The sequence below is a fragment of the Macaca thibetana genome, chromosome 2 (assembly GCF_024542745.1).
Source record: "Macaca thibetana thibetana isolate TM-01 chromosome 2, ASM2454274v1, whole genome shotgun sequence".
Taxonomy (NCBI): domain Eukaryota; kingdom Metazoa; phylum Chordata; class Mammalia; order Primates; family Cercopithecidae; genus Macaca; species Macaca thibetana.
The window spans coordinates 54,957,883-54,985,100 of record NC_065579.1 but is presented as its reverse complement, the minus strand read 5'-3'; the positions used below and the strand labels follow the sequence as shown (position 1 = coordinate 54,985,100).

Below are 27,218 nucleotides of genomic sequence, written 5' to 3'. Positions count from 1 at the left end.
GTATAAAATAATAAATGTCAACACCGGGGAATCTGAAACCTCATGCCCTACTCAGAAGAAAAACATGAAAGAAAAAGCTCTTTGAGATTTAGGGTATCTGTTCTTCTGCTCATCTTACAGCACAGAGCTACTCTGAAATTAGGTTAAATGAAATATCAATAAAAATAAAGTTTACTATAAATAAAAAGCATCCTCAGTAAACACTATCAAAGATTGATATTTTTCATTTTGTTCAGCTATTAGTAAACATTTTCCTTCATTTTTAAAAATTAAGTTGCATTTTTGGTCATTGAAATTAAAGGGTTTCAATGTGGTAGTAAGCTAATAGTCTTAATTTCAACAAGGGGACATCATTTAAGAAATTAAGTTAATATTGAAAAGAAAACAAAGGGGTGAAAAAAAGAAGACCTGAACTGACAGTAAGGCCAACAATGATCTCATATTAGAAGAAGTGCCTTAATATCACTTCACAGATTACTGCCTGAAAATAGAGGCAGGGGATAAAAAAAGGAAGGGGGCACTAAATAACAGCTGCCACAAAACTCATAACACTGAAGAGGTGTTTTGTGTTGTTCACTTAAGATGCTGCTGATCTCTCTCCCCTACCTGTCATACACATACACCCCACCACCTTTCCACAAGTATCCTGCATCCAGGTTATTTATATCCATATGTAGAGAATTTTTTTTCCCAAAAAGTTTTCTTAATTTTAATTGTTTTCCCTTTAAAATCTAAAAATAAAGCCTTACCAGAAATCACTGTATTTAGAATACTAAGCAGTAACTTTTGACAAAGGACAATAACGCATCCCTAGCACTACCAACTAAAATCTGAACTGCTCTTCTAATTCCTTTTGAATTAATTATGGATTTAGGAATTTCAGCTTGAAGAACTTGAAGATATATTCATTTAATGTTTTTGGTTTTAAATATTAACACAGAGGTAAATAAAACATCAGTATTTGAAAAAATAATTTCTATTTTATCTTTAACCATTTTAATTCTCAACAAGATTTCTCTTACTAGATATACAATGAAGATTGTGAAAGAGAAAAAGTGCTTCACAGTGTCCAAAAAAAAAAAAAATGGAATATTTAAAAATCTGTTCCATGCCGGATTTAATATAAACAAAACTAACGTGAATCTCACACAAAATTCCTATAAGAGTTTTCAATGAGTAGTTCCCTAATCGAAGACTCATATTTTGGTTCTATCAAACACAGAGTTCCCCAAGGACATTCTTTAACTACTAGCTTACATTAAATCCATAGCTACAGGGTTTTGTTTTGTTTTTAGCTTCTAGAACGGCTTCCTAGAGAAATCAGAATCTTACCTTTACATATCTTCTGGAGAGGTTTCTTGGTGCTTTGAAAACTCCTGAGGTCTATGTCAAACGGCCATTCTCTTCCTCCCAGAGTCTTAGGGGCTTGGAGAAATCCCAACACCTGCTGCTACCACTGAGTGTCCAGGCTAGGAAAGTTTCAGGGTTTTGACAGCAGGATCACTGAGCCACAGCCAAAGCTTGGGAAGCCTTAACAACTGAAAGCAAGTGTAGAGGGCAACATGGTACCCAGCACGGTGCTCAGCTGTAGCAGCAGGGGGAGGAATGTTCCCCGCTCTCACAAAGGTTTAGAGGCAGCCATCACAGAACCCAAGGTTCTGTCAATGGACAGGGCTGACGAAGTGGAGACATGACCACGCAGCACAAGACCCTGGGAGAAGAGGAACAACTGGCACAGAGCTCAGGTAGTGCTTGAAAAGAATCACCAAGATTCCCGCCAGAACACAAGAAGCAATGGAGAAATGCAACAAAATACATGGAGATAGGCCATTCTAGCATCCCATACATAAGCCAAAACACGGAGGAGGTGGGTATGGAGATTTAGTTCTAAAAAGAAAAGTAAGGAATACATATTATAGCATGCCTGTGGCATTTATGGTTAAAAATCTAATAAGTGACATAAAATTCTTATATCTTGTCTTCACAATATTTAATCTACAAATACAAAAAAAAAATCAGGGTGCTGATCCACAAGGCAGCAGAAATTAAAAGGCAACATTATTGGGAATTAGGGGAGAAAATGGAAAGACAGAGAGAAGGTTAAACAACTGATTATTTAAATCGATAAATAATTAAACTTGTTTTTAGTAAGTACAATACACATTTTATCAAACTCATCACTTTCTATTATGATCAGATGAGGCAGACTGAAGAAATTCAATGAGATAAGAGAAGAATACAAAGAAGAGGCAAGTAGATAAGCAGTGCAGAGATGAAAAGAGCAAAAGATGGAAAAAGAAAAAGGATAAAGAGGAAGGACAGAAAATATAACTAATTTAGTTGGTGTTTCTTTTCTTTTTTTTTTTGGATGGAATCTCACTCTGTCGCCCAGGCTGGAGTGCAGTGGTGCAATCTCGGCGCACTGCAACCTCCACCTCCCATGTTTGAGCAATTCTTCTGGCTCAGCCTCCCAAGTAGCTGGCACTACAGGCATGCACCACTACACCTATCTAATTTTTGTATTTTTAGTACAGACAGGCTTTCACCATGCTGGCCAGGCTGGTCTCGAACTCCTCACCTCAAGTGACCCGCCCGCCTTGGCCTCCCAAAGTGCTGGCATTACAGGCGTGAGCCACCATGCTTGGCCGACTAATTTAGTTTTGATGCATTGTCAGATAGACTACTCACTGTCTAAGATTCTCCTGAATCTCTGCTTCATAATGTTATGCTTTTCAAGGAGATGCTAATAGCTTGTTAACCACCATTCACAGCTCTTCAACTACTCACAAGCCTTGGAGAACTCTTTAGGAGCCCAAAAAACACCTACAAAAGAGTGTTACTAAGACAATTTTGCTTTGATAAGCTGGATAAAATCAAGTCAGAGGTTCAGTATAAACTCTGACAGGACTTTAACAATTCTTAATATGTATGAAATGAAAATGAAAATGGTCAAGATCATTTAGGAACTCTCATTTTTTCTAGACTCGAAGTAAATTAACCATGGACTTTATACTTGTAATTAGTTAATAAGAAAAGTTACTGCCTAAAAGCAGTTATGTGTGTGTAATAATCTTGACTTCAGGTATCTAATTTCTTCTATTCCAAGGTATTTAGTTCTAAGGTAACTAAAATAGTAATAGTAGTCTATTTAACTTTGAGAAAAATGGTTCAAACTATCCTGTGTTGGGAAAAATTGATTTCTCCCCTCACCTGCAAAATATATATTCTAAGTGACACACGAAATAAAAGCTACTCTTGCTTGTGCAAGGTTTACTTATGTCTGATAAGTCACTAAGAGTTAGACATTGTTATAAAATGAAGTAACTCCCACCTTACGACATGTTAAGTACCGCCTAAGCAGTTAGTATTTTAAATTTGAGGGAGCTGGGATTTTATAAGAGAATGAGGAATCTAAATTTTCCTTTAAAAATACTTTTTCATCTTATAGACAGTGCCTAAGTTTAGATTTTGGCTTAAACTAAACTTAATTTTTAAAAAATACAATCATGTCAATGTGATAGGTGTGAATACAGAAAGATAGTGTAAGCCTCTATGGCAGAATCCAAATGGAGGCTGACCGTTTTTTAAAGGTAATAATTTGACTTTAAATAAAAAATTTAAAATCAATTGCAGTTTGTATGCTGCACCTATGTTCTTAATCCCATTCGTGAAAACCAGTTTTTAACAATCTAAACAACAAAAATGAAACAAATCCCCCCAAAAGTAGAAGAGAAGACAAATAAACATTGTCCATCAGAAACTGTAGCAGGATTATTCATTTATGAAGCTCTTTAGATTACATTTTTAATAAAAACTATGCTGTTATTAAAGCATCTTACATAAGATCAGATCATCTAAACAAATATTTTCATAACTGTTGTTAAGCATCACAAGGGGAGAAATTTTTGACGAATGTGCTCACAATTTTATTTCCAGTAGCCAGTTTGCCTAGCAACATAAGCAACATAGTAGGTGCTTGATAAATACTTACTGGCTGGTAGTGCCACATGTGGAAAAGCTCTCTTCATGAAAAAAGAAGAGTTGGGGAGAGGGGATTGGTCAAATAAATCTGTTAAAAGTTGCAGTTAAATAAGTCTGTTCCCCTATTACTTGTCAGAACTTTACTATGCCACTGTAAGTTCCCAAACATAGCTTTTACAGTTTTTAATGGGATACCTATTAACCACAGAATAATAATTCTAAGAAAATTTGACCTACATCTCTGATTAACTTAAAATTCTTATTTCTTCCAATTTCTTCATGAAAGACAAAAGTAAACTATTGACACGTTTGTGTCTGATATAAATCATAAAAGGAAAGAATTTAAAATTCTATAATCTACTGTTGTGAAAAAAAAGGTTCTCATTTAGAACTGAAAGGAGGAATAACTGCTTTCATATACTACAAAGTTATTTTTAAAAAATCACTTTGGGGCAAGTAAAAATCAAGAGTAGAGATCAGTGACTAAGAAGTTACATGGGAAACTATGCTCCATCTACTGAAGTATTGAACAAACTTCAGGATTAGTAGTTCAAGTAGTGAAGCACAGAATAAATGAGAACTTGATGGAACATATACAGGATCACAGATCAGATTGCTAATGTGAAAACCACAGTTCCGCTCTAAAACAGTTTCTAATGTACAGAATACCAGAGGCCATTTCCCCTGGATAAGTCATCTCAGGCCTTGAGTGAGCAGGACTACCCAAATGGTATCTTAGTAAACTGCCTCCCCAATTGCCTTATTCACTCACCAGCATCCATTAGCCAACTCCATGCTTTATCTTCCATAGATAAGATACAGCTTCTTCTTGCCATGGTGCCATGAAAAGGATCCAGAAGGTTCCCCTTAAACAACATTTCCTGAGTGACTGCTGCAGCACCAAGAGTAATGGATATGCCAGGTCAGCCACTTTTCCTTCCCAGCAATATTAGCAGCAGCAGCAGCAGCAGAAGCTGGAGCAGACCATTTAGACCCACCTCCTTGCAGGATGCTAGCCAAAGCATTCTTATTTACTCTACACCTACAGAGAGTTTGCCTGTATGTTTGCACCTTTTTCAGAGTGTCAAAACAGGTGTTTTCCTGTGATCATACTGATAATCTGCTCCCCAAACAAGGTGATGAATACACTGTTACTATGAAATTCCAAGTTTCTAATTCTATGGAAAAATATGCTTTTAAAAGTTTACTTCATTATAAGGAAGCCTTGATGAACCCTTTTTAAATTTTCATTCATCCTCCTCACTCCCAATAAGCAAATAATTGCCCTGAAATTTCCTGTTAATGAAAGAAAGAATGTTACCATATAAATGTCATATGCAATTTTGGTCATTTCTTTCATAATATTCTATCTGCCATCTTGGCATAGAAACAATTTTAGTGAAAATCCTAATGCTGTCATAATCTACAATACTCCAAACTGATGGGAAAATATAGGTCTCAGACACTTATTTTACAGAAGCAGCAATGACTTCCTTGCTTCATGTTTCATTTCCATTTTGATGTTTTTGATTATTTGCTTTTCTTTCTAGTGGCGTTCAACTTAACCAGTGGCTACACTGTGGCTGAACAACAGAGGTAAGCAAGTTCCAACATTAACAATGCATTTACCTAACTGATTTATCCACAGCTAAAATCCTGTAGATATGAAAAGCCATCTACAGGTTTTTTCTGTATATCTCAAAATAGGGTAAGTAAAAAAACAGGTTATTCTTTTCTTAATCATTTACCTATTAGAGAAAAATTATAAACACCAAAGCATGTGTTCTCTACACAGCAGAGAGTAACACTCCTCATTAGCAAAACTAAAAACCCTATATAGGCAGATTCTAAGTATAATGTTTCTAATATGTAAGTACTGCATCACAGTGTTCACTTCATTATGACAGAATGAATAAAACAATAGCTAACACATACTGTAAATCCATTAAGTGCCAAGCACTGTTCTCTGGGCTTTATATGTGTTATCGCATTTAATTTTCACAAACCCTCCAAGGATTAGATATTAGTACTGCTCCCATTTTGGAAACAAGGAAACTGAGGCTTAGTAAGGTTACATAACTTCTTCAAGGTCACAGTGATTTGAATCAAGAGTATACTGTTCTAGAGCTGGAGCTCTAAATTATTTCATTAAAACTCCACCACTGATTTTTATTTTCGTTTATTTGTATATTGCACATTTGTTAACAAGACAGACATTTTAAAATGCTTACATAAAATTAAGATTTAATAACAGCAAATAACATCAATGGTAAGGTAACATTGTGTGCCCTGAAATTCCACAAATTCTTTACATGTATTAACTTATTTAAGAGTCACAATAACCTAACAAGGTAGATACACTCCGATGTAATAGGGTATATATGATAAATCTGAGGCATATAATGTTAAGTTGCCAAAAGTTATATAACTACGGGGTAGCCAAGATGAAATGTGGACCCAGAGAATGCAGTTCCTAAAATTGTGGTTTCATGCCCACCCTCTACTGCTGCTTGAAAACTGATGAAGTGTTACAACTCTTCAAAAAAGAGAGCAGGAAATGTTGTGGCTGGCCAGAACCCTGGTGGCAGAAGCATCTGATATCCCTGTCTTTTTTCAAAAACCTAATTGTGTACAAATATGTACACATACTTATCTTTTATGTGTCCATTTCTCTTAATGATATTTACTAGCTTAAGAAATTAACAAACATTTTATGTGATTCTCAGATTTTCAAGTCAAGGAAAATTCAGTTTTCATATTTTTCAAGTGTATCTTATCTTTGGAGGCATTAACAGGGCAGTAACATTATTACCATCACAGTATCTGTCATTCTGTTTTGGGGGATTACCACCGCTGCCAATAATATTTATATTTCATTCCCATCCTTGGCAAATTAATTTAGCTACATGTAGGGTCCAGACAATGAGTTTAGAGAGAGCTTCAGAAAGACAACGATCATCTACAAGGTGTGGGCTGAAACCAACACTGGAGGAAGGTACTGCCGTGATTATTCAGCAGCTGAAATGACTTCCTTCAATTAGCTCTTGAGGACCCAAAGTGGGCCATCTGGGTAATTTCAGACAGCTCAAATCGAGCACTTAGGTCCCCAAACATTAAGACTGAGAAGCCAGAAGAATACTGAAACCAAGCTATTTCTTTAGTTTGGCAGCAAGTCTAACTCTCTGGGATAATTTTGGCTATCTTCAGCTTTTAAAAAAATCTAACCTAATATAAACTAGCGCACGCGCACACACACACACACACACACACACACAACCATGAAAACTTCAGAGAGAAAATACTCTTATGGTGAAGGCACCTCCCCTCTGTCAGAATTTAGCCATAAGCTGTAAGAAATGTAGCCATTTGGTGGCATTTACTAAAAAGAACTTATTTAGGTACCCATGTGGCATAGCTTGAGGTGATGTGTCATTTACAGTTTATTTACCTTCGATTATTTTTATAATCACAAGTTACCATAGAAGGAAGATGACAACTCTGTACCTAATTTCTAGACAACTACCTTTTGTGCAGAATTTCTTGGGTATCATGTTATATACTGCACTCACATTAGCTTGATTTACTCTTTTGCTAACAACAGCTTTAAATTTGTTTCAGTCTCCAACACTGAATTTAAGCAAAAATTATTCAAAAATTCTAGAAAGCACATTTTGTCATCTTATGAGTGAGGAAAATAAAGTAACTCCATAGGCTTTTACATAAGATAGATCATAACAAATGATTTTTCTGACCTTGGTATTATCACATGATAGACTAGGAGGAATCATAACTCTTTTATCCAGTCATCTAAATAAATATAGATAGATATAGACATATAGATTCTGACTGCTTAACTGAACCACTATAGCTATAGTTTTTATTTCTTGCTGATGTCAATGGCAATGCAATCAACTGCATATAAGTTTCTGATCATTTTAACAAACTTCATTTTTAAAGAGCTATCAAGGCCGGGAGTGGTGGCTCATGCCTATAATCCCAGCACTTTGGGAGGCCGAGGCGGGTGGATCACTTGAGGTCAAGAGTTCAACACCAGCCTGGCCAACACAATGAAACCTGTCTCTACTAAAAATACAAAAATTAGCTGGGTGTGGTAGTGGGGAGCCTGTAATCCTAGCTACTTGGGAGGCTGAGACTGAAGAATCGCTTGAACTCAGGAGGCAGAGGTTGCTGAGATCATGCCACTGCACTCTAGTCTGGGCAATAGAACAAAAACTGTCTGAATCAATCAATTACTCAGTAACATTTGAAGTAATATAAGTAAATGGATAAGGTAACAGCTTCTTATTCATCAACTTTTACTGGGTCTATTTCCTTTTATTTAATTCCTTGAACATGGCTTTACCTAGAAATAAATGAATTAATAAGCATAAACTCTAGGCCATACTTAGGTCAAAATAAGTGAAGTTACAGTGAGCTCCTCAGGTTCTTCTAGAAAGTAAACAACTCATCAATCTTTAATACTAAGTCATCTGAATATGAACTAGTATCCTAAAAGTGAAAAGCTCTAATGGTACATTACAAATTCCTGAGTCATTTTGTCCTCACAACTTTACGCTTTAAATAAAACTGGCTGAAGAAAATCTACAACTGACTCAGTATGACTTAGTGTTTCCAAACCAGGAAAAGGAAGGACTTTCAGTGTTTGAGATAAGGTTTTTTTCTCTAGTTTGGAAAATAAACATTTCCTATTCAGTTATGCCCAGGGGTAGGGTGGGTGTGTGGGTGGGTGTGTGTGGGGGTGTGTGTGTGTGTGTGTGTGTGTGTGTGTGTGTGTGTAGGCGAAGCAGTGTCTGTGTGAGTATGAAAAGAGCAGAAGAGCAGGAACGAGGGAGCGAGGGAGTAAAACAGGGAAGGAGAGAGGGAGACGGGAGGGAAAGAGAGAGAAAAGGAGAAAAAGATTATTTTTTATTAGTATTTGGTGTTCATGTAAAATGGTTATTTTCTGCAAGAGTCAGAAGTTGCCCCAGCAAATTATGTGTAAGTGAGCCATGGAAGCATTGCATTTGTAATAAAATCAATGGGAATGGCTTACCTGACTGTATACAGTAGATACTCCTTATCTATGGGGAATACATACCAAGACCCCCCAGAGGATGCCTGAAACCATGGACAGTAACAAGTAACCCCTAAATATACTATTTATATTTTTTATACATACCTACAATAAAGTTTAATTTATAAATTATGCACAGTAAGTGATTAACAATAACTATAATAAAACAGAACAGTTATACTGTAATAAAAGTTATGTGAATATGGTCTCTATTGCTTTCTCTGTCTCAAAATATCGTGTTGTACCACAGGTAACTGAAACTGCAGAAAGTGAAACTGCAGATAAGGGGGGATTACTGTACTGCATTCTGTACTGCATTTCCATGAATTCAGTGACACAGAGTGATGTATTCCATGTCATTATATCAAATAATAATCTTGGGTGTCTAAATTAGACTAAATTTTTTATTTCAATAGGCATAAGCCATCTTCTGCATCTAAATGAAGTAGCATTTTTTTCCCGGATATAAAATGGGCAGATTTTCGTCCTGGGGTCATGCTATGATAACCCCAGAGGTGGCAAGCATAGTGGCTCAAGCCAGTAATCCCAGGACTTTGGAAGGCTGAGGCAGGAGGATCACTTAAAGCCAGGAGTTCGAGACAACCCCAGAGTTATCTACTTTATTTAAAGTACATTTTAGCTGGGCAGTGGTGTGCATGTGTAGTCCCAGATACTTGGGAAAGTAAGGCAGAAGGACCACTTGAACCCAGAAGTTTGAGACTAGCCAGGACAACACAGAATCAGTCTCTAAATAAATAAAATACCTAAGAACACCCAGAGTGGTTGAAAATGTGTTTAGCAAAATCTGTTCCACTAATGTCCCTAATAATTACATCAGTAGAGACTAGGGATTAATGAGAATACCAATAAACACACACATACACACACATGAACACACACACAAAGTTTACTTTCTTGTTTTCTGTTATAAGGATTGCTAAATATTTTTGCATGATATAGACAGTTACAATTTATATTTTTTTGAGAATTCATAGAAATAATCCTTAAAATATTTAGAGATTGGTACTCCTTTGTCAGATAAATAAATGCAAAAGTGAAAATTATTTCAAACCAAATAGCACATATATATATCCCATGATATCCACAATGCTTTTATTTTATCCATCACTTGAAAGTAAAATAACTTTGGCTGGTTTTGAAAGAAATATATGTATGTTTCTTGAGACAGGGTCTTGTTTCATTGTCCAGGCTGGAGTGCAATGGTTGATCATGGCTCACTGCATCCTCGACTTCCCAAGCTCATGCAATCCTCCCACCTCAGCCTCCTGAGTAGCTGTGACTACAGGTGCTTATCACCATGCGTGGCTAATTTTTTTTCTTTTCTTTTCTTTTTGGTAGAGACAGAGTCTCACTATGTTCCCTGGGGTGGTCGCAAACTCCTGGGGTCAAGTAATCTCTTGCCTTGGCCTCAGAAATATATTTTCTTGATTTGCATTTTACATTGCTGTCTGACCGAAATCAATTCAGCTCCACAAAGGAGTAAATATAATTCTTTTCATTTTAACAGGCATTTTATAATCCCTAACAAAAAATTTTCTCCATTTTTTCTTATTAATATAAACTTTAAATTTTGATATTAAATGCTACCAGTATTATTCCTTTTTCAAAGCCCAGTTTAGCTCCCAGATGAGCTCATATCTGTCTTTTAGCCCTAGCACTTCCAGTTCCACATTCCTGTTTAAAGTACTTCATTCCCCTGCCCCCTACCTACTTTTTTCCTTCCAGAAGTGACTAATCTTCCTGTTATTCTACTCTGTCAGTTTTTCCCCTAGTATTCTTTTTATGTTGCATAATGTTTACTTTTCACTAGGTCCTTCTATAATTTTACTACTGTCTCCCTTGGTACTAGCCTTCCGTTTTCAACAGATTAAAAGCCAATATTTATGTATTAGCAAACTTTTCTGTCAAGTTTTGTGCTGTTCAAATTAAGCTATTTCCTCAAGTCAAAAATACAGCTACTCTTTTGATAGAGTAAATATTGTTTTTTAAAAAACCCATGTGTTGATCTTCAAAATTAAATTCAGTATAAGTTTTAGAATTAACAGATACCACAATTAAAGGGCTAAGATTTCAAATCTCCTGATAAGGTACTCCAGCAAAGCAAGCAAAATGTCACTCCTTTTAAAGATCTCCTCTTCCTAGTAATTCTCCATAATGTCGTAAAGCATGTTAGCAAAGTCTTATAAATACAATGTAAACTTTTTACATCCTTCTAGTTTTTAGTCATAAAACACATTTTAATTACATGTCAACAGTTTGCCTCTATCCTAATCTCAAATAACTATAACAGCTATATCACATTATCTGAACATGAGTAAAAGCTGAGTTTCTGCTATAGAGAAAATATCTCAGAAGATTTTTAGAATTATAATAATTACTTAATTACCTATATTCTGTAATTCACAGCATAGTATCACATACCTAATAAAATAACAACATAACATAACCCCAGATTAACAGTGTATCTTTTGGCAGATTCAATATTATATCATATTTTTTGTGTCAGTCACATGATCCTTTGGAGAAAATAATGTTACTAGTCTTACTTACATTTTCTATCAATATAAAATGTTCACAAGCCTTTAGAAACTGTACATTTACTAAAATCCAAAATTACCCTTAATAAATCTTGGCAAAACACACTATAGGAGATAAAGACATTCCTAAAATTTCATTCTCATTTACTGAAAATAGAAGTCGAATTAAATTCAAATGTTTGCTCACATTGAAATAGCACAGAATCTTATAATTTACTTTTAATCTTAGAGGAATTATCATTATTCTCTCGTCAATTCCTCTTCAAAAAAATAAATTAATAAAACCTTCCTTGTTTGTCACATACAGTGTCCTAAACAGAAACATCTGATTTTTCTTTGGGTCAGCAAGAACGACTTAACTTCCAAATTCCTTTATTGCCACTATTTTAGACACTAAGGCCAAGAACTCTAAAGAAAGCTAAATAAATAAATAAATAAATAAATAAGTAAAAAAATGCTAGTTAAAATATATAGTATATGATACCAAATATTATAGTTCACAAAACCACATTCAACTTTTTAAATCACATCATGAGTAGAAAAGAGACCCAAACTATATATTCTAGGAAAAAAGCAGCCGGTCACGGTGGCTTAAGCCTGTAATCCCAGCACTTTGGGAGACGAAGGCAGACAGATTACTTGAGGCCAGGAGTTTGAGACCAGCCTGGCCAACATAGTAAAACCCCATCTCTACTAAAAATACAAAAATTAGCTGGGCATGGGGGCCCATACCTGTTATCTCACCTACTTAGGAGGCTGAGGCAGGAGAATCGCTTGAACCTGGGAGGCGGAGGTTGCAGTGAGCCAAGATCATGCCACTGCACTCAGCCTGAGTGACAGTGAGACTCTGTCTCAAATTTAAAAAAAAATAAAGAAAGAAAAGGAAAAAGCAGGGCTCATATCCACATCCTCAGGGACTAGCATGGAGCTTGATAAAAAAAGATAGATGCCCAATAAGTATCTTCTGAGTAAACAAATTCAATCATACAGAGGCACATTAATGATAAACAAAAAGGAAGGAAAGAAAACTTTTTGTGATAATATTACCATAGGAACAATGTTATCAAAACATACTAATCCAAAAAATAATTAGGAGAAGCAATTCAAATAATTTATCAGCTAGGCACAGTGGCTCACGCCTGTAATCCCAACACTTTGGGAGGCCAAGGCAGGCAGATCATTTGAGGTCAGGAGTTCAAGACCAGGCTGGTCAATATGGTGAAACCCCATCTCTACTAAAAATACACACAAAAAAAATTAGCTGGGCATGGTGGTGCATGCCTGTAATCCCAGCTACTCGGAAGGCTGAGCCAGGACAATCACTTGAACCCAGGAGGCAGACGTTGCAGTGAGCCGGGATTGCACCACTGCACTCCAGCCTGGGAGACGAGAGTGAAACTCTATTTCAATAAATAAATAAACAAATAACTTCTCCAAGGGAAAAGGTTTTTTAGAAAAATTTATTGGCATCCTTGATTATATGTGTAACCTTATTTAGATCTTAGAAGAGAATATCTGATTCTGAAAATTGATAAATAAAAATATTGCATTTTCTCCCTTTTTCTAATATAAATTATATTTTGAAGTTGACCATTAGTTGCTATGAAAAGTTCTTTATGAAAAAAATTCTTGATAGTAAACACAGCAGAAATTATACAATTAAAAGTCACCATTTTGCAAACCCTAAAAAACATCATGACTACAAAATGATCAACAATGAGGTGAAATCACTGGATCCAAGTCTGACGGAGAACTTTATAAGGATTGGCCCAGGCCAATCTGATTCACTGATAGATTGCAGCATCATTAAAAGTAGGGATTACTAAAATTATGTCCTCTTGATATGATGAAATAGAAAGTATACAGAACCTTCTAGGAAATGTTCCTCCCAAATAATAATAAATAACATTAAAGTTAAACTTGACTCTAACTTTTAGTTTACAGAAAATAAGGATGATGGAAGAACAAGCTAATGACACCACAGAGAAGAAATCATGTAATTCAGAATTTCAGAAATTCTCCAGAACAATGACCTGATTTTTTTTTTTTTAAGGCATGAGGGAAAAAAGGGAAGAGCAATTGTTATAGATTAAAAGAATCTTAACAGACATATCACCCAAATGAAATGTAGATGCTAACTGGAAAAACACACCTATTAAAAAAAGACATTGCTGTGACAATCAGGAAAAGTTGAACATAAAGTGGCTATCAAATGATACAATAAAATTATTGTCAATTTTCATAGATTTGGAAATGGAGTTATATTTAAAATAAGTTCTTAACTGTTAGAGATACTACTGAAGAAGTATAGGTGACAAGATAAGATGTCTGAGATATGTTTTTAACATACGACAGGGATAAAAGGAGTGTGAAAGGTAACTAGAAGGGCAAAATGTTGGCTGATGCACACACGGATACATGCATACAAAATGCTGACTGACAGATATATGGAGGAGGTTGTTATATTGTATCTCTAATATTATGTACATTTAAAAATTGCCATAAGAATTTTTTAAACTTAACAAACAAACAAAAAAGATAGAAATCACAGGGGAAAAAAAAAAGAATGAGTTCATGTCTGGAAGAGTAACCAAGGATTTTTTTTTTTATATTTCTGACCTGAAGTCACAAAACCTGGGCTTTGTAATACAAACTGGGCTTTGCTACTTACAATCTGGCCTAGATAACTTAAATCAATGTATTTGCACATATGTACATAAATGTCTATGTGTAGCATAATTGACTTACCTACTACAAAAAAACATAGGTATGTAAAAATAAACTATAAACTAAAAAAATTAAAATATAGATATCTTCAATATACTTTGTGTTTACCTTCATGTCTCATATGTATGCATTATCTCTCTGGCCAAATAGTAAGGTCTCTGTGAGTGAAGTCTAGTTCCATTCCTTTAACCAACAAACATTCAATGTACACTTCTAGTCGATCTACTATGTGTCAAGCATTTCTTACTAAGAGGTTAAAAACACAAAGGTGATAAGTCGTAGGCTGTGGAATCAAATGCAGAGATGGACTAAGATGCGTAATTATGATTCATACTCCAAACTACATAGAGGCAAAACAGTTATGTGGCCAGGTCTAGAGTGAGGAGAAGCTTTCTAGAGGAGGGAATATATGAGACAAATATAAACATGAAAAAGGTCTGCAAAATTCATGTAGGAAGAAAAAAAGAGTCCCAGGCAGAAAGACCAAAAAACAAAAACAAATGAAAAAAAAAAACGGGGGGATGGCACTACATGGGAACATCAAAAGAAGTCATTTGCCACAGGTCAATGTGGCTAAGACTCGACGTGAGAGGTATTGAGTCTCAGTAGATGACCCACTGTACGTAGCAAAATGCTAGGTATTTAGTAAGGGACCAATAAATATCTATTAATTAAAGTACAGAGAGATAAGAGGTAGCATTATTTGAGTGTTCATTCCAAGTCCTTATGTATGCCCTGAAATAAATGTATTTCTTATTCAACCTCACATCAATCGCAAGGTACGTGCTATTATTATCATCCCCTTCTTAACAGACAAGGACACTTGAGCACAGGAAAGCTAAGTAAGTTTCCCAGTTACTCAGCTGGCAACTGGTATAGTGAGTGATGTTCTTAGTGTTTCAAACAACAAAATACCTGGAAATAAAACTCTACATGGCTATTCCTCATAATAAAAGTATTTTTAAAAAAGGAAAAAAACCACTGTAAACAGTGAGTGCTGCTAAAGGTTTAATAAGTGGCCGTCTAGAAGAGGGGAGAACCATGGTTGGCCTCTGTCAATTTCCAAAGTGTAAACACTCTCACCATAGCCTATTTTAAGCTATCAACAAAGACATCATTGAACATGAAATTGGGATGAGGTCTCAACATGAGCCAGTTCCAGCACTCCACTGCCTGTAACTTTCAACAAGCTATATAGGCAGAGTGACTTTAACAGACTAATTACATGACCAGGAAGATAACAAGTAAATCAAAGAAAAGGTGCAAAACTGCTCTCTCTCTTGTTTGCAAGACTCTGTATAAAAGTCATAGTCAATTTATATTTGAAATTAATAAACTCCTAAGGAATATAATGTAATGTGTGAAAGGCAATGAAAATGAATAAGTAATTCATAGAGATTCCTCAAGGTAACATACATTTTCTATGAATGACAGTTGACATTTAAAAAGTATTCTTTATATGTGATTAATGAACTGTGATTAGTAAGTGATTTCCTGCTAAACGATTCCTCCCTCAAGGGGCAACACAAGAGGATTTATTTCTAACTAGAGAAGTTGAAAATGAAAGCACAGATGAAGGAAATGAAGTTATCTGGGTCAGCAACAGATACTCCAACCAAAACAGGGGGATAAATTTTGCATACCCTGTGCTTTCAACCTACACGTCATATAAAAGGTATTGAATGAATAGTGATCAGAAGAAAGGAGGGAACAAAACCAATCACAGAACTAGATTTTTTTCACTAACTATAGTCAATAGCTGCATAACAACACTTCAGTCAACAAAGGACCCATATATACGATGGTGGTCCCATAAGATTATAATGGACCTGAAAAATTCCTACCACCTAGTGATATTTGTAGCCATCATAACCTCATAGCACAACACAACATCTTTTCTACGTTTGAGTATGTTTTGATACACAAATACATAACATTATGTTACAACTGCCTACAGTATTCAATATGATAACAGGCTGTATAGGTTTGCAGCCTGGGTCGATAGGCTGTACTAGATAGCCTAGACGTGTAGTAGGCTATACCATTTAGGTTTGTGTAAGTATACTCTATGATGTACACACAACAATGAAATACCCTAATGACACACAGAATGTATTCCCATTGTTAAGGCATGACGTGTGTGTGTGCGCGCATGTGTGTGTACATATATATTTTTTAAAATTATTTATAGTGAATACAGATATATTTATATAAAAGGGAGTTCAAATTATTCATATTTGTATGTTCACACTATTTCTTTAAAAAATTCCTTCAGGTTATTTAATAATATTGTTGAATGAATAAGTCTAGTTAAATGAATTTTATATGGGTATAAAAGGGAGTTAGAATTATTACTACATTGATCCTATCACTTTTTAAAGTTCCTTTATCATTTAAAAATAATGTTCAATGAATAAGTACTTATGGATACATTTTGAATTAAACATAAAATCTATTTTTTACATGGAATGCAAATGTAATAATCAAGAGAAGTAACCAGTAATTGGAAAGCACAAAATGCAAATTCTACACAAGTTTACTTAGGCAGCTAGCAAACTGAAACCAGTATATCCCCATTTTTGGCATGTGGCAAGTCTGTTGCTGACCTGTTACTGAATCTGGCTCCCACAAACCGACAGCCTATTACTTAACAGTATCCTGGCTTAAACAGACTCGATAAAACAAATGTAATTCACTAGCACTGTCTCATGCTTATTAAATTCATATGCAAAACAAATGCAAAATGTGCTTCTGAGCCTTGTTAAGAGTCTATATATGTTGCTTTCTGTTGTTCTTGTCACAGTAGTAGGATGCACAAATCTTTTATTAGGTCAATTTAACTACTGATTTCTACTCTTAGTGCTTATAAATGGCAGAAAAATGTAACTTTTTCAGTCCACTGCTGTAGGGGAGAAAACCTCACAGAATTAGTGATTATAAATGAAAAAAAATCAATCAATAAAACTGTTACGTAAAATAACTCATACCAATCTTGTTACATATCAGAATTGACATTTTTCCCAGCCCAGTTATCAGGCTGAGATGATAATATAGATGTATTTTTTAATCTTTGTGATATCGCAATTAGAATAATTGAAGTTAAATGATTTCAGTGTTCTATATACAAGGCTAGTTTGCATTTCCGTGACAGAGCCTTTCAAAAAGGGAGCTGCGTCAATTTTTAATGAAATGCATGACCTAATTTACAACTGTAATGACTATAATTAGTCTAATAGTTTGCGTTTTTTTAAACCTTGGGGAGGGGGCAAGGAAAGTTACGGCATGGGTCAGGAGCTATGAACTCTGGTGATATACCACATTCCATTCCGTTTTAAATTTAATACAAATAAAGTAATATCTTTTGGAAGCCTACAATGTGTTAGGCTTAAGAAGACCAAGGCACAGCCTTATAAAGCTTCCAGACAGCGGACAAGGAGTTTGAAACCTAACAACAATGGTGTATATTAGGAGTATGACAGAGTTCTAATGTTTTTCTCGTACAAAAATGTGGTTAAAAAAAAAAAAGTCTGTTTTCATTATTTTTAAAAATATCTATACTATAGTAATATTACTTGGCTTTTAAAACAGTATCTAAAACAAGAATAAACAGTCTCTGGGTTTGAGATAAAGAGATTCTCTTAGGAGATTACTGATACGTACAGATTTTAAAAACAAAGAACAACTATAACAATTACAACAAAACCTCAGGATAAAATAAATACCACTATCTCTTTCAGTTAGTTTGAAAGTAGATCTGAATACATTTTCTTTTGAAACTGACATGCCACTGTGCGCAACGCAAATAGGAAGCAAGATTGGAAATACACAAAAGCAGAATTACTGAGAAAAAAAAAATCCTTTAAAATTTGATGGAGAAAGGCACACTAGGCTTGATCTACTGTCTCTTGAGCATTTTAATTATTTCCCAGCTTACAAGATTAAAAAAATTAGACCAGCTTCTCAATTACTAACGAATAAAATGAATGTAGAAGGAAGACCTCTACACTCATCTCTTTTAAATACTGCATGAACAAGAGGCTCACTGTTCAAGACAAAAAGTATTGCTTCATGCCAAGGGGAGATATTCTATAAAGTTGTATCATTTTAAAGATTATTACCAGGGACTTATCTTCTCAGAAAACTCACCCTATTTGCAGAAAAGGATGACAGAAACAAAATAACGGATTAGCAGAACTTTACTCTCTAAGCAAATGACTTTTATAAAATCTGAAGTTCCCTGAAGAAGGCCAGTAAGTCTCAATGAGTAAGTAACATATCATAATGCTCAAGTGGTGATTGTAGCATTTGTTACCAGCTACATAATTACTCTGTTCTAACCCTCAACGAGTCTGAAGTACTAAATTTTTAATTCCCCCTGATGATCCTCTTCAAAGTGGATAAATGTAGGTTTCTCCTCAATCAAATACTTAATTGTCAGTACTACTGGCACCAACACACAATCTGGAACATTTTTTTACTCTCTAGAACTTTTCAGTTCTTTTAAAAATAGCTTATATCATACAGCTCTTAAAATAATTATTGGAGAGAGAAAATAAGGAGCAAGTTAATAAGTGGTAGAGTCTAGAGACATATTTTTGGAAGCTTGGATTCTCTTTTCTACTTCAGATTAAAGACTAGAAGTAGAAGTTGCAACACTATAAAGTATTCACAGTTGGAAGACAAAACAAATTTTTCTCTAAAATTAGAGTACAGAGAAATTTAAGTGTAACAGAGATATAGGAACCCCTCAACAAATACCGTATGTCCTTGTTAGTGCTATTGGTTTGATAATAAAAATAATAAATATACTAGTAGCCTGGTTCCCAGAATGTTTCTCTCATAATAAACACCAATACCAATCAAAACTCTTCTCAATATTCTCAGTAGAGTCAAAAAAGATAAAAAAAGAAAACACTGATAATGTTTCTATCCTGGCAATATCATTTCTCACTATGCAACCTTTGAAAGCTAAATATTCTGTGTTAAGCTGAATAGTTTTCCAACAAAGCACCCTTATGAAAAGAGAGTTAATACTGTCACCAAAATAACTGTATTGTGCCATGGCACAGGCCAATTTATCATTCCCCTCTGAGACATGGGCTGTATATACAGCTATCATATCAGGAAGCCTGACTAGGTCCCCATGTGCTGCCTGTACAAGATAACATACAAAACATGGCATGAGTCCAAGGAAAGGCCTGTTCTAGAAATTTACATCAACAGAACATAAATAGCCCATTATAGTGCCTGAGCAATTTAACTGAATGAGTCCTACCGTAAATGAAGGATGCTGGACTCCACAGAGAAACATTTTATGAGTAGTTACATGTTGCTGTCCAACAAATGTCCTATTACATAAAAAGAAATTCTCTAAAGTTGAATTTAAAAACACATAAAATCTGCTCACAATTATTGGTCATACTCTGAAAGAAACATTGCATTCAATTCACTAAGCACTTAATGAATGTCAAGGATATTCAAAACACCATATATATAGAAGTGATTAATTCTTAAGGAGCTTATAAACTAGTGGGAGTTAGAAACAAGTTACAAATTAACTGTAAAATCAGGAATAATGTAGTTTATTCTATGACACATAAAAGGTAAGGAAATGCCAAAAAGTTAAGCTATTCATTTTCACGAAGGATGTTTCATTTGATGATCACTGCACAATGAGGGACTCAGGAGTAAGAGCACAAAGAAAGAATTAAACTCTTCTGTCAATTGCAACCACAGGTTGGCTATAGATGCAAGAGTTGGACAAAAATCAAAAAGGCATTCTGTAAGAATCAATTGGCCATACCGAATTTAAATGTTTAGCATTGTATATTTTAATTGTTAATTGTCTTCTATGTCCTTTATATTAGTAAATTTTATAATAAGCATAATGTATATACATGCATTTTTTGGAGAGTCTGTTGTCCAGCAAAAACCAAAAAAAAAAAAAAAAAAAAAAACAGTATAGAACTTTAACGCCACCAGTAGAGTAGCCAAGGCCTTGGAACAGTCAAGAAAGTTTTGTCACTTGGACTCGACCTTAATAGCAGTTTTCATCTGTCAGATGTGTCAATGATGCCATTTGCATGAAATGAAGACAGTATATTCTAGTTTTTGCTGTGATTTATCACTGGTCACATTTAAAGGGTCCTAATGACCTCAAGATCTTTATGAATATGATTAAACCCTAACTCACCACTCCTTGGTTCCCTATCTGTAAAACTAATGAACTGCATGACATCATTTCTAAAGACTCTTCTGAGGGCAATTCCAACACACTAAATCACTAGAGTTCAATGTGGAAAGTGACAAAGGAAAAAAATCATCTCTAAATACTAAACAAAATCACTGAACAGTGCACAAACAATTTTTAAAATGCAAAGAAAAAACACTAGAAGCCCCCAAAAAAGGTTTTCTATGAAGCTAAATCTAACACCTGAAGTTTTCATTATCATATTTTAAAAGCTTTGATTATATGAAGACTTGACTACTCACTGATTTGTCTCTCCAAGTTACTCTAGTAAAAACGTAAGTAGAACCACAACTGAATCTCAATTTTTTTCCAGCCTACTTCAAAAATGCTAGAGCATCTTCCAATAGTATAAATAAAAACAAGGTTAGGGGTTGTTTGTTTCTTTCTTGTAAATTTGTTTGAGTTCTTTGTAGGTTCTGGATATTAGCCCTTTGTCAGACGAGTAGATTGCAAAAATTTTCTCCCATTCTGTAGGTTGCCTGTTCACTCTGATGGTAGTTTCTTTTGCTGTGCAGAAGCTCTTTAGTTTAATGAGATCCCATTTGTCAATTTTGCTTTTGCTGCCGTTGCTTTTGGTGTTTCAAAAGAAGACATTCATACAGCCAACAGACACATGAAAAAATGCTCATCATCACTGGCCATCAGAGAAATGCAAATCAAAACCACAATGAGATACCATCTCACACCAGTTAGAATGGCAATCATTAAAAAGTCAGGAAACAACAGGTGCTGGAGAGGATGTGGAGAAATAGGAACACTTTTACACTGTTGGTGGGACTGTAAACTAGTTCAACCATTATGGAAAACAGTATGGCGATTCCTCAAGGATCTAGAACTAGATGTACCATATGACCCAGCCATCCCATTACTGGGTATATACCCAAAGGATTATAAATTATGCTGCTATAAAGACACATGCACACGTATGTTTATTGCAGCACTATTCACAATAGCAAAGACTTGGAATCAACCCAAATGTCCATCAGTGACAGACTGGATTAAGAAAATGTGGCACATATACACCATGGAATACTATGCAGCCATCAAAAAGGATGAGTTTGTGTCCTTTGTAGGGACTTGGAAGCAGCTGGAAACCATCATTCTTAGCAAACTATCACAAGAACAGAAAACCAAACACTGCATGTTCTCACTCATAGGTGGGAACTGAACAATGAGATCACTTGGACTCAGGAAGGGGAACATCACACACCGGGGCCTATCATGGGGGGGGGGGGAGGGGGGGGGAGGGATTGCATTGGGAGTTATACCTGATGTAAATGACGAGTTGATGGGTGCAGCACACCAACATGGCACAAGTATACATATGTAACAAACCTGCACGTTATGCACATGTACCCTACAACTTAAAGTATAATAATAATAAATAAATTAAAAAAAAACAAGGTTAAATAAAAATAGTATAAATAAAAACAAGGTTGTATTCCAAGTTTTAAATATTAACACGATATTGAATAATCATGATAATCAGGGGAATTTAAATAGGCAGGATCTTACAGTTTGAACTGGTTGCAGCCTGTGAATGACGGTAGAGTGTCTTTTTTTGAATCTGGATTGATTTTACTTCTGTTCTTCAAATTGACATAATAATAGCTAGTCACAGCTTAGAAACAAGATTTGCAGCCTGTCTTTTCAAAGATCTATGTAGTAATGATAAACCCAGTGGTTTGAATCCATCAAGCTCATGCTAAGCACTATGTCTCTGGGTGAATAGTTGCTGCTGGACAATGAATCTTTTCAAACTACCTAGAAGAGAATCTGTAAACCCACAAACAAATGATTCTCCATCGATCAAGTCCTATTTTAATTCAAATGCAGTTTAGAACCACACAGTGGAATAAATTTGCAGTAATTTTATAAACTTAAAACATTTTATCTTTATGTTTATGATAATGCAGTTTTATTTGTACTAATGAAATAAAAAACATAGCTCAATAAATATAATCTCCAAAATTCTACCATGAATTAAAACTTGTAATGATGCTACATAATTTCTTGTTGAGTTTCAAGACATTGCAAATATAGTAAGCAGTATCCGTTTTAAGTTTTGTCATAAGATAAATACATTTTAATGATCAAACCACTTTCAGAATACTTGTAACTTGAGACTGCTTCCCCCCCGCCCCGCCCAGCGGTGACCTGTTTTTCTCTAGAACAGTTACTAAGAAAAATATTTTTCAGCTACTCATAAGAATGACTTCCTTAGCAGCCCTTTCCTTTGTACCATTAAACAGTCTGGAAAATTGCTTGCTTGACTCATTCACGCTGTCAAAACATACTACAGGCTAAGGCTGATATCAATTTTCTCTGTATCCTGTAGCAACACACCCAATTCATGCATGAAGTTCTAAAGCAACAGCACTTGCAGTCTTAGGACTACTTTCATACGTTAATATTTTGCAAAACTATATTCACACAGGCTAATCTATTCATTTGTTGTAGCTAAAGGATGCTACTTGTTGTACAAGAAAATCTGTATACATTTCAGTCCACTACAATTAAAAGGTAAGAGACCAAATGAACAAAATAAAGTCCTTAAGTTATAATACAACGTTTATCATCTTTTTGAACATCTATTTGAAAACAGAACTTGATCGATGAAGAATCATTTGTTTGTGGGTTTACAGATTCTATGGGTTTATAAATAAGAATCAATTTGAAATTCAACGAGAAGATATTAGACTTATTTGAAGATAACTCTACGGAGTTATTTCGAGATTAAAAAAAAAGGCCAGGCACGGTGGCTCACTTCTGTAATCCCAACACTTTGGGAGGCCAAGGTGGGTGGATTGCTTGAGCTCAGGAGTTCAAGGCCAGCCTGGGTAACATGCTGAAACCCCATCTGCACAAAAAACACAAAAATTAGCCCGGCATGGTGGTGCATGCCTGTAATCCCAGATACTCAAGAGACTGAGGCAGGAGAATCATTTAAACCCAGGAAGTGGAAATAGCAATGAGCCAAGATTGCGCCACTGCACTCCAGCCTAAGTGACAGTGAGACTGTCTCTGAAAAAACAAATTTTTTAAAGGAATAAAGAATTTGAAATTCTTTATTCTAAAATAGTCACAAAGTCATTTTAGGTAGTCCCAGAACTCCACATAAATTTATAAGAATCTTCTAAAAGTTGACACATTATTTTATCAACTGGCTGGTTTATCATTAATAAAGGAAATTAATAGAGCAGAATGGAAGATCCGTAGTAAATGGAGACTTGCTAATTACAACCAATGTACCATCAAGTAGCTTTTTGTTTGTTTGTTTTTTAGGGACCAAAAATCATAGGAAACGGTATTTATAAAGAAAAATATATATTTTTGAATCAGAAATTTAATGGGGACATTTATGAAACAGAGTTACTCTACCTTCTAACTATGAATAAGAAATTACAAAGTAGGTGAGACGGTTATTTCATCTTCTTAATCTTTTAAACAATTCATCCATAGTTTTAATAAGAAAGCAAAGCCAAAAACATAAAAGAAGAAAAAGAAGGAAGAAGAGGAGGAAGACGAAAAAGAGAAGGCAAAGCCAGTTCTATCTGAAAGTCTGGAGCATGTGAAAATTTCCAGATGGTTTTATCCTTAGGAGATAAATACATCTTCTCTATAGATTGAGAAGTCATGGCAAAAATACTATGTTCCCTGAACCTCTCAGCAGTATTAAAGGAATGGTTGTTAATCAGAGGCACACAGCTTTTAAAATATGTATCTGCCCATGTCTGTTGATTTAGAAATTCCAACTAGGTGATGGAACAAGTAGGACTAGGTGATGAAGCATGCAGGTCTAGGTGATGTAGCAAGCAATGGGGTGAGAGAATAAATAAATATAAATAAATATATTCCAAGTCTCTTCTGCTTTTGCAGGCAGGACACTTGGAAAAGTACCTGAGAAGCTGTTTGCACACAGTGGGCATGCCATGCAAGCTGCTGACTCACATGGAATTAAGTGGATCCTGCTATCAGTATGGCTGATCACCAGGCAAAAGAAAGGTTTGGGTCTAATAGGTATTTGTAGCAAAGTGGTCCAACTGGCAAAATCTCTTACACTCTCTACTTTCAACACCGAGCTTTCACTTTTCTACTGTTAAAGTTCAGAACTGACAAGTTTGAGGCCACAGGTTTAACATGTGTTTTTAAAAAGGCAGTCATAATTGTTTATGCTCCCTCATTATTCAAATTTCATATGCTAAGCCAGATAAACCGGAGGTGGCAAGAGGTTACAGATCAAAAAGCCCTGAAAGGTATTAATACAGAGAGAGTGGTACTTCTTCAATTTATCCTGAAGCAAATACATTTTGAAAAGTCAAGCAAACCCTTGGGGCCACAATGTGATGAGAAAGAACTGATAAGGAGTACTTTATTAATATTACAGTTATTTTTATTATGAGAACTTCAGAAATTCTTCCTGGATTTAATGTTTCCAGAAGATGTGTGCATGGGTGTGTGTGTGCGCGTGTGTGTGTGTGTGTGGGTGTGTGTGGGGGGGTAGAGGGGGAGAGAGAGAGAGTGTGTGTGTGTGTGTGTGTGTGTTCACATGCTTTGACTATTGATATTATCTGTAGAAACTTGTCTGCTGGAAAATGTTTCTTTAAACTTTGGTTTGGCTCCTACTTTGGAGCTGATGGGAAATAAAAACTTTTCCATGGATTAGAGCCAACTGAGCTGCTAAAACAAAAGGTAACATTCATTAGAGAACCATGGCACCATGATCTCATTCTGAAGGTTAATTTTTTTTTTACATTAAGTGTGAATTGTCTAAAGCTTAGAAAATTCAAACTGCATAATAATGTCAAAGAAAATAATACTGGTCTTAAATGTTATTACGTGGAAATTTTTTTTCTAAAAACTATGAAATATGAAACAAAACTGTAGTAAGCAAAAAGAACTCATCGGATTCTTAATAATTTAGCTTAATTTTTTCTCTCTGTAATTTCCTCCAAAATGTGGGCACCAACATACACAACACACCTTGCTTGTTATTTTTCCTCATATCCAGTAATAGGGAGTTTCAGAGAAGTGGGTTTTTCTCAATAAAACATGACAATTTAAAACTGTCAACCCCCTTGATTTTTAAAGGAAATATAGGGGGAATATATTAGGTTTTACGAAGCATCTGCTAACCAAATACCAACTGACTACTTAATTCCAGGAAAGCCTTACCGCACAATTTTTGGCAACTGCAGAAAAGCTGAAAGCAAATTTTATGTTCCTTGCCCTCAGAGGTCCTCCTGTACTTTCTCCCAATTGTTTCACAACATGTTAAAAGCCTGAAATAGCCAACTCAATTAAACAGGCTACAAGCATCCCCTTTGAACACATATTTGATCCTTCTTCAACATCAGGTAATACAATTAACTCATTGTCACACACTAAATCAATACACAGCAGAATAGAATGGGCAATAATCAATAACCTTAACAAGAAGGCAGTGACATGGCTCAGTAAATCAAACTGTAAATGCATAACTCATATCCAGAATTAGACTATAACAAGAACATTTATAGATGCTGTCAAGAAAAACCCAGAACTGGCCATAGGAAACAACTGGGCTGTATTATTTCTGAAAAGCCAAAAAAATCAGGGAGATGGGGTTTTGATGTTTTTTCCCCCTTTTCACTTGCTGGGAAAAGTACATGCTATTTCTAATCACGTCAAAAGTCTCAAACTCATAAATGAGGCAAATGCTTTCAAAAATCTTGGAGCCAGGCCAGGTGTGGTGGCTCATTCCTGTAACCCCAGCACTTTGGGAGGCAGAGACAGGCGGATTGCCTGAGGTTGGGAGTTTGAGACCACCCTGATCAACATGGAGAAACTGCGTCTCTACTAAATACAAAATTAGCTGGGCATGGTGGCACATGCCTGTAATCCCAGCTACTCGGGAGGCTGAGGCAGGAGAATCACTTGAACCCGGGAGGCGGAGGTTGCGGTGAGCCAAGATCACGCCATTGTACTCCAGACTGGGCAACAAAAGCGAAACTCCTGTCTCAAAAAAAAAAAAAAAATCTTGCAGCAAAAGGACCATTTCAATAGGCTAGAATTGGATCCCTATCAATTCTGAGTGACAGTGAAAGGGAAAAAAAAATAAAGCTGTGATAAACAGAGTATTAGGGATTTGGATGTTTCTTTACACATTTGAGGAAGTGAGTGGTAGATATCTGACCAATTAAGTTTTATGTAGGTATTAAAAAATAGAAAAGAATAGTGCAAATCATGAAAAAATAAACTTTAATATTTAACCTTCTAATCTGTGCAGGTACTTCACTGAATAAACAATTTTATTTCTAGAAAAGTCTTAGGTGAGTCTTTTAGGAGAAAATTTACATAAATGGTACAGCATTTGAAATATCAAATATGAATTATTTATTGTAGACCAGCATAAAGCTAAATAGGATTAGTTTTAAATGAAATTAGATTTGCAAACAGATGGTTACAACTATTTTTCCATTCATAAATAACTGCATTTACAAAATGAATTTTCAAGCACAGACAATATATATACTGAATTATTCTATTAATACCTACTGGTTTAGCTAGTAGTCAAGTCATACATATGTTAAGAGGTTAAGGTATTATTTTCTCTTGATAACAGGTAAGTAAATAAGCTAGTATGTGC

At 35.2% G+C, this 27,218-nt stretch overlaps 1 protein-coding gene across 22 annotated transcripts in view; it reads right to left on the bottom strand.

Annotated features, from left to right (window-relative positions):
• The window catches only part of MBNL1 (muscleblind like splicing regulator 1), a 222,877-nt gene that overhangs the window by 127,859 nt on the left and 67,800 nt on the right, over positions 1-27,218 (bottom strand). For 2 of the 22 annotated variants that reach the window (XM_050779829.1, XM_050779828.1), the window contains exon 2: positions 4,754-4,873. The exons of 19 other annotated variants lie outside the window; for them this stretch is intronic. In XM_050779829.1, the coding sequence (XP_050635786.1) occupies positions 4,754-4,759 (6 nt within the window). In that variant the 5' untranslated portion in view covers positions 4,760-4,873. Of the gene's footprint in view, positions 1-1,332; positions 1,888-4,753; positions 4,874-27,218 lie in introns of all 22 variants that reach the window. One more of the 22 variants, XM_050779835.1, reaches the window with a different exon arrangement.